Source organism: Aspergillus luchuensis, chromosome 2, assembly GCF_016861625.1.
Source record: "Aspergillus luchuensis IFO 4308 DNA, chromosome 2, nearly complete sequence".
Lineage (NCBI taxonomy): Eukaryota > Fungi > Ascomycota > Eurotiomycetes > Eurotiales > Aspergillaceae > Aspergillus > Aspergillus luchuensis.
Window position 1 is genome coordinate 1,758,006 of NC_054850.1, and position 13,630 is coordinate 1,771,635.

The 13,630-nt window shown below is 50.6% G+C and overlaps 5 protein-coding genes and 1 non-coding gene across 6 annotated transcripts; 3 read left to right on the forward strand and 3 right to left on the reverse strand.

The window, feature by feature from the left end:
• Positions 1–3,158: 3,158 nt before the first annotated feature.
• trm82 (putative tRNA methyltransferase) lies at positions 3,159–4,728 on the reverse strand (the record flags this gene model as incomplete). Its single annotated transcript, XM_041685291.1, has 3 exons — positions 3,159–3,549; positions 3,613–4,281; positions 4,343–4,728. The coding sequence occupies 3 exons, from the start codon at positions 4,726–4,728 to the stop codon at positions 3,159–3,161; spliced, it is 1,446 nt and encodes a 481-aa protein (XP_041539390.1).
• A 334-nt stretch (positions 4,729–5,062) lies between these two features.
• On the forward strand, positions 5,063–6,121 carry RPP0 (60S ribosomal protein uL10; the record flags this gene model as incomplete). The annotated part of the gene is made up of 3 exons (XM_041685292.1): positions 5,063–5,236; positions 5,292–5,361; positions 5,427–6,121. The coding sequence occupies 3 exons, from the start codon at positions 5,063–5,065 to the stop codon at positions 6,119–6,121; spliced, it is 939 nt and encodes a 312-aa protein (XP_041539391.1).
• Positions 6,122–6,927: 806 nt separating this feature from the next.
• HEM12 (uroporphyrinogen decarboxylase HEM12) lies at positions 6,928–8,221 on the forward strand (the record flags this gene model as incomplete). The annotated part of the gene is made up of 4 exons (XM_041685293.1): positions 6,928–6,982; positions 7,038–7,079; positions 7,176–8,099; positions 8,151–8,221. The coding sequence occupies 4 exons, from the start codon at positions 6,928–6,930 to the stop codon at positions 8,219–8,221; spliced, it is 1,092 nt and encodes a 363-aa protein (XP_041539392.1).
• A 99-nt stretch (positions 8,222–8,320) lies between these two features.
• FCY1 (cytosine deaminase) lies at positions 8,321–8,924 on the reverse strand (the record flags this gene model as incomplete). The annotated part of the gene is made up of 3 exons (XM_041685294.1): positions 8,321–8,342; positions 8,421–8,686; positions 8,766–8,924. 3 exons carry the CDS (start codon positions 8,922–8,924, stop codon positions 8,321–8,323), a joined length of 447 nt encoding a protein of 148 aa, XP_041539393.1.
• Positions 8,925–11,118: 2,194 nt separating this feature from the next.
• Positions 11,119–12,568, forward strand: YDJ1 (type I HSP40 co-chaperone YDJ1; the record flags this gene model as incomplete). Its single annotated transcript, XM_041685295.1, has 3 exons — positions 11,119–11,154; positions 11,224–11,293; positions 11,373–12,568. 3 exons carry the CDS (start codon positions 11,119–11,121, stop codon positions 12,566–12,568), a joined length of 1,302 nt encoding a protein of 433 aa, XP_041539394.1.
• A 744-nt stretch (positions 12,569–13,312) lies between these two features.
• On the reverse strand, positions 13,313–13,430 carry AKAW2_t20014A. The gene has a single exon. It is a non-coding gene; the product is annotated as a tRNA-Met (tRNA).
• Between the last annotated feature and the right edge of the window lie 200 nt (positions 13,431–13,630).

The window sequence follows — 13,630 nt, forward strand, 5'->3', positions numbered from 1 at the left end:
GTTCACTACTCAAAAGAGCCGAACAGATGGAGTTCATTCTCGGTAGTCGTAACCCACCATGACGATTGCAAGAGGAAATGTTCCTCTTCGTGATGGATCCAGCATTTGTCCGACGTTCGCAGAGGGGGAGGAGCCAAAAGGGAAAGTAAGTTGAGTGGACTCCATCTGCCATATTGCCAAGGCACACCGCCAACCGGAAACGGGTCAGGACCATGGTATGGACCAATGAGAATGGTCCCTGGCTACTGGAGAGCAGCATCCGCGGCGGGCAGGCGGCGGCCAATGGGAATAGTGCGAGAACACGCCATCGCTCCGACTGATGGTGAAAGATGGCCGGTCCACGTGTGGGCGGCGCGGTTTCGTCCAGGTATCGGCTGGGCCGTTCTGTGCAGTGCTCTTCCTTCCCCCCCCCCCCCCCTTGTTGAGAATACGTATGGAAGTTCTCCGTAACTACGAGGTCCCTGGTACCTCCCCCCCGTTTTTCTCTACTGTTTGCCTCCTGGACTGACTTGCCGCCAATAACTAATCTCCCTTACTCTCCCACTTTATCTACTTAGTACTCTATCTCCGATGCCCGGATGACGAGTACACATCTCGTATCGGCCTGGACTGCCAGAATCGGTTTCTCCCTGAGGAGCTACTCTGCCGATCTGGATAAATTTATTTCAGGGTCATTGAACATTCTGCTGGGTTCTTATTGTAATCTGGTATAAATTAAAGTCGATTTCCACATGTGCATGGCAACAATATATCCCTGGGTGTCACGAATATACTGCTAAGCAAGCGGCAGTAATACAAGCGGACGGGACAGTCTTGACTACGTACCACCGTTTATTTCCTCTGTAACTGTGGATGCAACAGATTTGTAAGACCAAGATTGCCTTTCAGCTTTTCCAACGAGACTTTGCCGATGTGGCTTGGCACCGTCAGTAGTCATGGAACTGCTGGAAATCAAACTTCTTTCCCATCAGATAAACATGGAAGCCCGACAAGACAGCTTCCCTGCTACTTGCTGATCTACAATCCCATAGTCCATCTAGCACGGCTCACCCAACCCCAAATGGAAAGAGATATTCTGTTCTCTAACAGGTCATGTTGACGGCGGCTTCAGGCCGTAAGCACCACCGCTTCTAAACCTTGTTGATTTTCTCCATTCCATTACCAACTGCATTGGCTCAACAAACTACTTAGTATCCATCCCAACGCCGCATCTATAAATTTTATGCGACCAGGATGTCTCCTCGGAGCAGCCACTACCTTCCATCCAATCAGACAGACCGTGCTGACCAGGGAGTGTCTCAGAAGGATTGCCCGGCGTAGCCGGTGCATATGTACCTAAAAAATAGTTGCGAGCTAAGCAGATTCCCCAGAATTGCGCCATCGATCTTATCACTGCGTGATGCGGCTGTCCAGGGACATCATTGGAAGATTAATTCGATGTGGTTTGATGTATGCCTACGAAGTATAGACATCGAACGATTCGGTGAGCAGCACGACCTTCGGCCCGACCGTGTCCAAAATGAATGAGCCACTTTCGTAGATTAATCTCTCATTCTTCTGACTAACAGCGGGTTCCTCTTCCGCAATAGTTGCCATGTTCGCTTGGCTGCGCGGAGATACCACACCTTTTTCCGTCCATCTTTACTAGTCTACTACACCCCTGCAGCTGTGGCATCCCCGTGGTATGGACAATCATCCATCGACCGATGAGTCCCCAACCCATCACAGTCCTAACCTGATCGTATTCCGATGCTTCCTTTTCCTCGCAGACCTATCAGCGCGAGGACATGTCAGACAGAACCCCGCCGCAAATCCTACCAAAACACTTCAACATATTCGACGTTCTCGTGGCCGTACTTGATCAACAGAAAGTCCGGTCTGCTGACAAGAACTATACAGCACATGCGAACATTAGAGCCTCCTCTATTTAGCAGGAATGCGCTCATCGTACATCAAATCTATCCAGTCGCCTCCTAAGAACACCCATAGAAGGAGCTAAGCGAGACATACGGTTCTGGCACAGACCCAGACTAACTGTCAACAACAGTGATCTGCAAACCTTGATATCTATCCATCAAAGTCATCCATCTAAAGTTCCATAAATGTCTTATGTGACAGCCGCCAGTCAACCTTACCTCAACAAAGTTGCCATAACCCCACTACCATGGGTTCAATAGCTTAACGTGCTTGAACTGTCCGTGTGACAATATACTGCATTCATCTGAAGCAGTTCTAACATATTTCTCTGAGAGTCTGGCGTCTCACTGCAGAAAAGGTCACGAGTTTACAAGCGACCTGCAAGTGCTTTGTTGTCCGTGTCCTTGCAGAGCACATGACCGAGCTTGGGTGTGCCCCTCCAATGAAATATACTAACATTACGCTCGAGAAATCCCACAAGTCAACTAACAAGCAACCCGCTAATATACGATACTAACCGACGTCATCTACGTATAGCGTCTCACTTGGGTCGGACTTTTCTCTCATCATCTGCTCAACAAGAAGCAAAGACAGATGGAAGGAAGTGCACAGCTTATGCTTTTCACAATCCCATCCTGCACCTCAAGGATGCTGCTGGAGGGTTACAGTGCAGATTACCATGCTGTGAGAGGCTCTAGCAACATCATCTGCCGTATGATGCAGCCCGGTTCTGAATTACTGACTCTTGACTCTTCGTAGTGTACCTCAGCACATCTATTCCATTACGCTAGTCATATGGCGTAGGAGGGAAGAGGAGGAGCTCGCTTAGCTAGATATACTTCGAAGTGAATCTCACGGGATCAAACATTGAAAAGAATTTTCTTATGCACGAAGAAATTGTCATTGAATTGAGTATAATGAAATATGTAGTGCTCAATGACGCCGTAAGGAAGGTGAACATCGAAGCACTAGGGATGCTAGACTGAGTTTATGATATAGAACACATGATACCTACTAACTCTATGTTGTCTGTAGTGCTACTGTAAGACTGGTACCTCATTTCTCTACGAACCGCTGCTTCTTTGTATAGTAGTAATGGAATAATAGAAAGTAAAATGCATAGACCGCTAGCAAAAGCATTCCAATAACTCGTTGACGGTTGACAGGTATATACATTCCTCGCGACGAGTATACTATTATCTATTCGCAAAAGACCAAACTTTTTACTCTATCTCCCCCTTTCACTCATCTTCACCCTTCCTCTTCCGAAGATGTCCCAATCCATATAGCGAGTCGTTCAGTTCCTTCCGTTGCTTCTCCTCCGTGGTGGCTGGGACTTCTTCCGTGCCGGTGGAGTTGATCTTATCGGTCACAGACGCTGCGGTCGGCTCCCATTCCAAGCTGTCGCTGCCGGTTTTGACGTGGAATGCTTCAACCAGGGTGGAGGGGGAGGCGGGGCTGGCTCTCCATTCTTGAGTTGAGTCAGGCTGGCGGATAGAGTCGACAGAGACAAGGATGGTGTTGTCTTTCTCAACGGGGGTAAGATCGAGGACGTTGCCGGAGAGTTGGATGGAGGCTTGTGTTTTCAGGGTGCCGTCGGATTCCAGCGTGAAGCATTGCAGACGGGAGGATCTACTCCGGTTAGGATATGTACTTGTCGGTAGTAATTAGATGGGAGGTGTAAAGAAAACTCACCCGTGAAGTGCGACAAGGATGATACGCAGGTCTCCAAGGGTCGTCGCCCAGATACCCTGCACTGCAACCTCTGTAGCTTCCGATGCCTCGTCTACCAGGGAGACCTTCTGGAGAATACGGCCTTCAGCCCAGTTCCAAACGAGCAGGTAGTTGTCGCCTCCACCGGAAATGAGATACTGGGGTGCCCACTGAGGCACACAAAGCTTGCTGATGAATGAAGTATGGCCCAAGCAGTAGTTTTCAATGACGTGGGCTTGAGGGGGACCACGGGAGACACGGATATGTTCATCTCGGTCCGCGGTCAGGATGTAGCTGCGCTTCTTGTTCTCATCCACCGGAAGTGAGACATAAGCCATATCCGTGAGCAGCGACACATGGCCAAGCAAGACTTTGTGTTCGAAAGTCGGGCCAGAGGACTTCTCATCCCTCTTTCCTTCGCTGGCTAGACGCAATTGTTGTTCCAAGGCTCGTAAGTTGCCCTTCGTATGCACGGTCAGGTTTGTTGCCGCCGGATGGCTAAGTTTTGCGCTTCTGAGGGCTTTCGTAACGACAGGAATCTTGTCGCCTGGGATCAGTGGCAATGAGTAGACATCTCCAAATTTGTCACCACACAGGATAGTGTTGTCGTCATCAGTGAGGGTAATGGCGGAGGGTCGCTTGGGCATGGCTCTGTATAAAGTATGAGTATCCAGATCCTGAGCCAGAATTGATGAAGCAGATATTCACTCACCTCTCGCTCAGCTGAACAAAAGAACCATCTTCCTGAAGCTGGAAGACACGGACGCACTTATCTTCGGCGGTAAGCGCAACTATGTGCTCGCCGTTCGAAGTGCCAGTTACTATGGGGATGTTTGACCAGGCAGGCTTGCCAATTGATTGAGGTTCTGACGATGAGACCTTCCGCTTCTTCTCTGGGGGTCCCAGCTCGGGAGTGGACTCTGCGTCAACAGGGTTGGTTTCACTCGAAGCGACATCTGCTGGCCAAACCGCCAGTCGCTGGCCAGTCTCTGCGGAGTAGGAGTACAGCTTGGAGCCCGCTGACCCTATCAGAATGTTCGTAGTCGACCTCTGCACCAAGCGGAGGCATTGCAAAGGATGTTGAAATTGCGCAGACATTTTGAAAGAATTGACTGAGAGTGTAAACGAACGAAATATAGAAGCACGAAGTAAGGCCTCTTCTCCGCCGTCGCAGTAGATCGCCGTAAAAAGTCGATGTCCCGCCGCATCATGGCCGCATCTCCGCGCGCCCGACCGCCTTCCCAAATGGGCCGGAGGAAAGCGGGGCACACGTGACCGGGAAACAAGCGAGGCCACAACTAAGAATTTCCCAAAATCGACGCGACCTTCCGTACTTTTCGAACTTCATCGTCACGATTCAGATCGGACAACCACGAAAGTCGAAACATTTCACTTGCCCTTAAACATCCTATCTTCAGCGAATTAAGGAGACATGGGGGGCAAGTCTGCTACCAAGGCCGCTTACTTCGAGAAGCTCAAGGCCCTTCTCGATGAGTACAAGACGGTCTTCATTGTCGGTGTCGACAATGTCAGCTCTCAGCAGATGCACGAGATTCGTCTGAGTCTCCGTGGCGAGGGTGTCGTCCTGATGGGTAAGAACACCATGGTATGTGAATCTCTGAAATCACCGGTGCTTGATTTGCATGCTGATGAATTTTTAGGTTCGCCGTGCCATCAAGGGCTTCGTCAACGACAACCCCGAGTACGAGCGTCTGCTCCCCTTCGTTAAGGGTAAGTGAAGTTGCTTCCAGAGTGTGCAATGATATCAATTGGCTAACTCCCGCTCTCTTACACAGGTAACGTTGGTTTCATCTTCACCAACGGTGACCTCAAGTCCACCAAGGAGAAGATCCTGGCCAACCGTGTCGCTGCTCCCGCTCGTGCCGGTGCCATCGCCCCTGGCGATGTCTGGATTCCCGCTGGTAACACCGGTATGGAACCCGGTAAGACCTCTTTCTTCCAGGCTCTCGGTGTCCCCACCAAGATTGCTCGTGGTACCATTGAAATTACCACCGACCTCAAGCTCGTTGAGGCTGGAAACAAGGTCGGTCCCTCTGAGGCCACCCTGTTGAACATGCTCAACATCTCTCCCTTCACCTATGGTATGACCATCCAGCAGGTCTACGACCAGGGTCAGTGCTTCAGCTCTGCTGTTTTGGACATTGAGGAGTCTCAGCTCCTCGAGGCCTTCTCCAGCGCCATCAACACCATCACCACCATCTCCCTGGCTGTTAACTACCCCACCCTCCCCGCTGTCATGCACTCCCTGGTCAACAGCTACAAGAAGGTTCTTGCCGTTGCTGTTGAGACCGAGTACAGCTGGCCCGAGATTGAGGAGCTCAAGGACCGTATTGCCAACCCTGACGCTTACGCCTCCGCTGCTCCTGCCGCTGCCGCTGCCCCTGCTGCCGGTGGTGCTCCCGCCGCTGAGGCTCCCAAGGAGGAAGAGGAGGAGTCCGACGAGGACATGGGCTTCGGCCTCTTCGACTAAACGTCTCGTGTCACTGTTTCACGGGATACGACTGCCATGTATTAGATACTTTTCTTGCCGGTCTTGACGATTGGGTAAATGAAAATGATTGTCATGGTCATGAAACAATGATCTTCTTTCATCTAGATAGGGACGTAGTCACGTTCCCTGATCTGATGAACTGAAAAAGGTGAGCTTTCAACAATCCTTTGATTCTTCTTGCTTCGCATATATGCCCACTCCCCGGTGATATGATGATACATTTTTAACCCAGAGCTACTTGCTTTGACGAACAAAAACAGCAACAACAAACACTCTAATTTTTTGCTGACACCATCTCATTCAATTTGCCATTTGTCACACATTACCTTTAATGGTCCGATAGCTAACAGCTTTCTCAGGTTCGCAGATCAAATGTAGCCCGGACGTAAGGCCGTCGCGCTGTTCATTACCCCAGAGGCTTGTTCTGTGGTTGTGTACAAGTAGCGGCTAGAAGAGCGTAGTACATGAGGCGGTTGTTGGCTGTGAAGGATGTCATGGGCATTGTATTGGTCGCCGCTGTCAGGGCGCGTGGGAGGAATATTTTCAATACATATAGCATATTACAATGAAAGCAACATCACGTCGCTGCATAATAATTTAGAATTGCGTAACATATTCCAATTGACGTAGATCAAGCAGATGTTCCAGGCTTTCGAACAGTTTGAAGCTTACCTGAGCCACGGAGGACGAGTTCCGGCCCGAGGCCGCGAACGGTGGCAGGACTTGCATGTCGCAAGCCCCTCCTCCGCAAGGTCCCCTCCATCACTCCCACATCCCACATCAAAATGCAGCATCAATTCGAGCCATTGAAGAACGACCTCTTGCTGAGGGCAGCTAGGGGTAATTTTGATCTCAAACCATTATATTCGAAGAGATGGGACTGATATCATTGCAGGCGAGAAAGTCCAGCGTCCTCCGATATGGGTTATGCGGCAAGGTACGCCTCTCTCCACAAACTCCTCGTTTTGCACTCTTTCGACACTGAGGAAATTAATTCTCTCTGATAACTGACCATGTTGTGCTTCTTATATAGCTGGCCGTTACCTCCCAGAGTATCATGAAGCCAAGGCTGGCCGCGACTTTTTCGAATGCTGCCGCGACCCCGAAGTCGCATCGACGTTGACGCTCCAGCCCATCGACCGCTACGCCGGACTCATCGATGCCGCTATTATCTTCTCCGATATCCTGGTCATTCCCCAGGCCATGGGAATGCAGGTTGAGATGGTCGACAAGAAGGGTCCCCATTTCCCCGAACCGCTCCAGTCGCCCGATGACGGACAGTACGAGAAAGTGATGCAGAAGGAGGTGGATGTCAAGTCGGAGCTCGACTACGTCTACAAAGCTATCACCCTCACCCGCCACAAGCTGCAGGGTCGTGTGCCGTTGATCGGCTTTTGCGGTGCCCCGTGGACTCTGCTGTGCTACATGGTCGAGGGAGGTGGCACGAAACTGTTCGTCCAGTCGAAGAAGTGGATCTACAAGTACCCCAAGGAGTCGCAGGCTCTCCTGCAGAAGATCGCCGAGATCTGTGTCGAATACCTGGCGCTTCAGGTTGCTGCTGGTGCTCAGCTGGTACAGGTCTTCGACTCCTGGGCGGGTGAGCTGTCTCCGGCCGCTTTCAAGTCGTTCTCTCTTCCCTACCTGCGTCACATTTCGGCGAACCTGCCTAAGAAGCTGAAGGAGATGGGACTGGAGCCTGTTCCCATGACTGTCTTCGCGAAGGGTGCGTGGTTCGGCCTTGAGGATCTCTGCGAGTCGGGCTACAACGTTGTTGGCTTGGACTGGCTGCATGACCCCGCTGAGGCTAGACGGATTGCCAACGGTCGTGTGACGATCCAGGGTAACGCTGACCCCGGTGTTCTCTATGGAGGTCGCGAGGCTATCACGGAGGCTGTGGAGACTATGGTTCGGGGATTCGAAAAGGGCAAGCAAGGCTGGATTGCCAACTTGGGTCACGGTAAGCACTTCCAGCAACTGGGCGAATTGCTACAATGCTAATGTTACACAGGTGTGACTCCTTTCGTCAACCCGGATGATCTCAAGTTCTTCTTCGAGGAGATCCACCGTCTGACGGTGTAAATTGAGGCTCAATGCGACCAGAACTAGCTTCCAATTCTTGATTATGTACATGAGAGCCTAGCCAGCAATATCGTTGACACCTTCACGAAATTCAAAAGCTCAGACGGAAATGTCCTCGTTCCTGCAAAGACGTCTCACAGTCAGCTTACGTTCCAACAAAAAATCTAGACCATTCCAATGAGATGCATGGGAAACCTACCAAAGCTCCGGCTTCTCCTTCATAAACTTCTCCATCAGCTGCTTACACTCTGCGTTGTCCAAAACCACAACCTCCTTCCCGCGGCTCTTAAGGTAGTCCTCACCACCCATGAAGCTCTTGTTCTCCCCCACGACAACGCGCTTAACCTTGTAGAGGATGCAAGCACCGGTGCACATGTCGCACGGCGACAGGGTAGTGTACATAGTAGCGCCCTCATAGGCCGAAGCGGGCAGACGACCGGAGTTCTCGAGCGCGGACATCTCAGCCTATGACCGTAGAGATTAGCACCAGAAAACCATACGATGCATGCCGCCTAGAGATAGATAATGGATGGGATCAACGAACATGCAACACCGGACTACCCTTCTGAACGCGCATATTGTGACCGCGGCCTAGAATCTTGCCATCCTTGGAGACCAAACAAGCTCCAATGGGCACACCACCCTCAGCAGCGCCTTGCTTGGCTTCTTCCACAGCAGCAATGAATCCGGCGTCAGACTCCATGATGGTTTGTGTTTAATGTAAAGTAATTTGGAATATGGAATATAGAGCGATTGGAGGGGTAATGGGAGAGAGATAGATAAAAAGAAGATGGGGTAGCATCAAGCCGGAGCAAACTCTGTGTGGTTAACTGCCGGACTGACCCGCATCGGGCTGGACGTGCGGAGCTCCATGATAATGAGAGGGGAGATAGGTGGCTGTCATTGAGATAGGGGTTGTTGATTACATTCGTACTTGATAATAAATTCATTGATTAGGGGTGCATGTGATAGACTTTCTTGGGTTATGGTCATGCATAAGGTGCTTTTTTCGAGGGTGCTTGGGGATCGACATGCATAAGCGCAAGCCAGATGCTTGACATTTCATGTCTCGTATAGAACTATAACTTAATGTGGTATCCGTTGATTGTATATGAGACATCTCATCTAGATCTATAGAGCCGGATGTTAATGCCCTTTTTCTTGCAACCATTCATTCACAATCTAATATGTTTACAAGATCAGACGAGCAGTGGCTGATAGACTCGGGGTTATCCCGCGCAAACCCCATGCCACTCACTATCTACTAGTAGTATCTCCTCTTATCGCAGAGATCAATCTCTGAACCTTTGCTCCACCGTCATGGCGAAGACCATAGAATTGACTTTATTCCTTGGTGGTCTGGTAACCCGGGACAATGAATTGCCTCTACAGCCAAAGAAACCGTAGAGTATATGGTACCGGGCATTTGCCAGTTAAACCGAAGCCCACCGGCAATTGGCGATCGCGAAGAATAACTAATTGTAATCTCCAGGTGGGGAAAATTCCCGACAGGCTTTTTCTTCCCCTCCTTCCGCATTGGGCTAATCGCCTCTTCTCCTTATCGATAAGCCGACAATCAGCCACCGCCCGCCACGATCCCGGTGCCTGAGGCAAAAGAAAGAAAAGAATCTGTGACCTGGAGACAAGGCAGATCCGGGCGGCTACGTCAAAGTTTAATTTTGCAGTTTCCTTTTCTTTCTTTTCTGTTTTGGATTTTACCCATTGTATTATACTGGGTAGGTATTTTTTACATGTAAGATGGGAGTGTTAAGTAGTGAGTGAGTGTGGATGGAGGGATGCTACAACAATACACAGCAATTAGTACTTTAGTGTGAAGATCCTCGTGAACTGTGTATGATTGGACTGTAATACCCAGGCAGACCCTGTCGCATACTACCGACTTGTGGAAAGGACCAGCTTACTTTAGGATCACCCCTCCATGCTGTAGTAGTATCGAATGAGATAGAAAGGAAAGTCCTGGTGATACATACAACTTTTCGGGCAAACACCCAGAAAATGGATGCAACCAACGCTCTCTCCACGGTCACGAACCGGTAATTACCAGGGCGATTGTCAGCGATGGAAAGGCTGCGAAAGCGGTGGAAGGACACAGAATCGCATCGAAGCCGTCGGAAGGAGCGCTCGGGCCATGAAGGCTGCGGGTGACGGGGCTTGTCGAAGCAAAGAGAACAACTCCATTCAGCCTGAGACGTTGTCATCGTGGTCATGACAATTTGTTCAAAAGCATCCGACGATCTCTCCTTTCGTGTTAAGATCTGATCCTTTCAGATTCCTCTATTAAACTCCATTCCCAGCCAGTTGAAGCGCGGTCGCTCATCTTCTCCAGCATTTCTATACTTCCCGGAGTTTCGCCCCATCGTATCTCCGGTATTTGATACACAAATCTCGAAATTCTTGGCGGGACTTCACTGCGCTCGTGCGGCAAATCAAAGGTCGATTGGTGCCTGGTCCTGGTAATCTGATTACACATACGATACCCTCTCACTGTGTCTCAGCCGCCGCCCTGTCGCCGCTTTCTCTCTTCTCTGGCTCTCTCTCCTGGCTTTGATCATCACCCGGACGGACCCTCTCTCTCTCTCTCTCTCTCCAACTCTTCCTTCTTCCTTCCACCTCTCACTTGTCCCCCTCACGCCTTCGAGACTCCTCTCCCCTCGTCTCTTTAACTCCTCCCTCTTTCTCAAGGACTTCTCTACACTCCTTGGTTTTGTGCCCTCTTTGTTTCACCTGTTCCATACCCCGGTGTAAGGTTTTCTAGGATCGGATTGTTCCGTTTCGTCCCTCCGAAAAGTTCTTGATTCTTCTTTATTTTCCCTCGGCTTCTCCTCGTCGCCCAACTTCCCTCTTCCGATTTTTTTCTCTTCTAGACACAGATCACAATGGTCAAGGAAACTAAGTTTTACGATATCTTGGGGGTATGTTCTGGGTTTTCGCCAAGCCTGGCTGGTTTTGCATCTCACAGAAACTAACGGTGAGGCGGTTAGGTTCCCCCGACGGCTTCTGAGGCCCAACTGAAGTCTGCCTACAAGAAGGGTGCTCTGAAGTACCACCCTGGTAAGTACGAATTTGAAACGCGAGAGCGGTACTTTTCACGAAATATCTAGGGGTGTGTACTAACGCGACTTCTTCATAGACAAGAACACAAACAACCCCGAAGCCGCTGAGAAGTTCAAGGAATTGTCTCACGCTTACGAAACCCTCTCCGACCCCCAGAAGCGTAGCCTTTACGACCAGCTTGGTGAGGAGGGTCTTGAGCATGGCGGTGCTGGCGGTGGTATGGGCGCCGAGGACCTTTTCGCTCAGTTCTTCGGCGGCGGTGGTGGTTTCGGCGGCATGTTCGGTGGTGGCATGCGTGACCAGGGCCCCAAGAAGGCTCGTACCATTCATCACGTTCACAAGGTCAACCTCGAGGATATCTACCGCGGTAAGGTCTCGAAGCTGGCCCTTCAGAAGTCCGTCATCTGCCCGGGTTGTGATGGTCGCGGTGGTAAGGAGGGTGCTGTCAAGTCGTGTACCGGCTGCAATGGTTCCGGTATGAAGACCATGATGCGCCAGATGGGTCCCATGATCCAGCGATTCCAGACCGTTTGCCCCGACTGCAATGGCGAGGGTGAGATCATCCGTGAGAAGGACCGCTGCAAGCGCTGTAACGGCAAGAAGACCACCGTGGAGCGCAAGGTTCTCCACGTCCACGTTGACCGTGGTGTGAAGAACGGCCACAAGATTGAGTTCCGCGGCGAGGGTGACCAAATGCCCGGTGTTCTGCCCGGCGACGTCGTTTTCGAGATTGAGCAGAAGCCCCACCCTCGCTTCCAGCGCAAGGACGACGACCTCTTCTACCAGGCCGAGATCGACCTGCTCACTGCTCTTGGCGGTGGTACCATCAACATTGAGCATCTTGATGACCGGTGGTTGACCGTGACCGTCGCTCCAGGCGAGGTCATCACTCCTGGTATGTGCTTCCCCTCTCCAACCTCGACCTCGGCGCATCAGTCTAACGTTCTCTCTGCAGGTGCTATCAAGGTTATCAAGGGCCAGGGTATGCCTTCCTACCGCCACCACGACTTCGGTAACCTCTACATCCAATTCGATGTGAAGTTCCCCGAGAAGGATCAGCTCAAGAACCTCGAGTTGCTCGAGCAGGTCCTGCCTCCTCGCATGGAGCAGACCCAACCCCCGCAGGACGCCATGATCGAGGACTTCGAGCTGGAGGACATCGATGGCAGCGAGACCTCTCAGGCTCGCGCACACGGTGCCGCCAACTCCATGGACGAGGATGACGATGATGTTCCTCCTGGCGCTGAGCGTGTGCAGTGCGCATCGCAGTAAACGGGGGAGTTTAGATGAGGAGTGATGATGTTGTGCTGGGGCTTGATGAAATTCGCTTATGATACCATGTGAGGGGTTTCGGCCCCGGTACTGCTCGGTTCTGTTATGTTCGTGCGATGACTTATTTCTGCGATGGCGTTTGCACTAAGATTCGGGAGATGAGATGGAGATTTCTTTTCTTTTCGTTGGATGCGTTTTCCACCATCCTCACCACCATCACGCAGTGGTTTCCCATGCTATAATGTTCTCTTTTTCCTGTTTCTTTCATTGGGAATGGGGGCCTCTGGGGTTTGATGAGTGGATGAGAGACGATGTTATATGAGTCAATTCCTTTTCTCCTTGACTCCGGGGAAACATGTCGGAGGGTTGAGCGTTTCTTAGTTTATAGACTACACAGCACGGCTTGGGTATATCATGCTTCTGGGTTCAGACCTCCATGTAGCGGTATAGAGTAATCTTATGGCTATGCCTTCAATCTCACCGATACTAAACAGCAAAGACAACGTCCTACCTCCTTCGCCTTACCTCCCAATTCTCGCCCTCAATACCAGAATAAGAATGAAAAAGGGGAAAAAAAAAAAAAGATAGGACAAGGAAAATTAATCCCGGACACCCAACACAGTCCGACATAATTTACTTCGTAGTATTTACCCACATATCTCGGCCCGCAAAAACACCCCCCACCCCACCACCACCACCACACCCCTCCACAACGAAACCACAAAACCAAAAAGCAGAAAGCAATGTCCTCAGGGAGGTTCGAACTCCCGGCCTTGGGATATCCAGGAAATTGAGATGTTTCCTAGTCATATTCAAGAATGTGATATGAGACCCACGTGATAACCAACTACACCATGAAGACATGTTGTTATGTCAGCGGGGAGGGAAATTGGCTTGATATTCCCTGATTTCCCGCAGGGGTTGTTGGTGGGATACTAGTTAGTTAGGGAAGGGATGAGAGTTTGGAATGAAAACTAAAAAAGTTTGGTATGGTTTTTATTCGGCTGTTAGGGACTGGGATTTATTGTGGTTTCCCGTGGGAGTTAAATGTATATTGAGTTA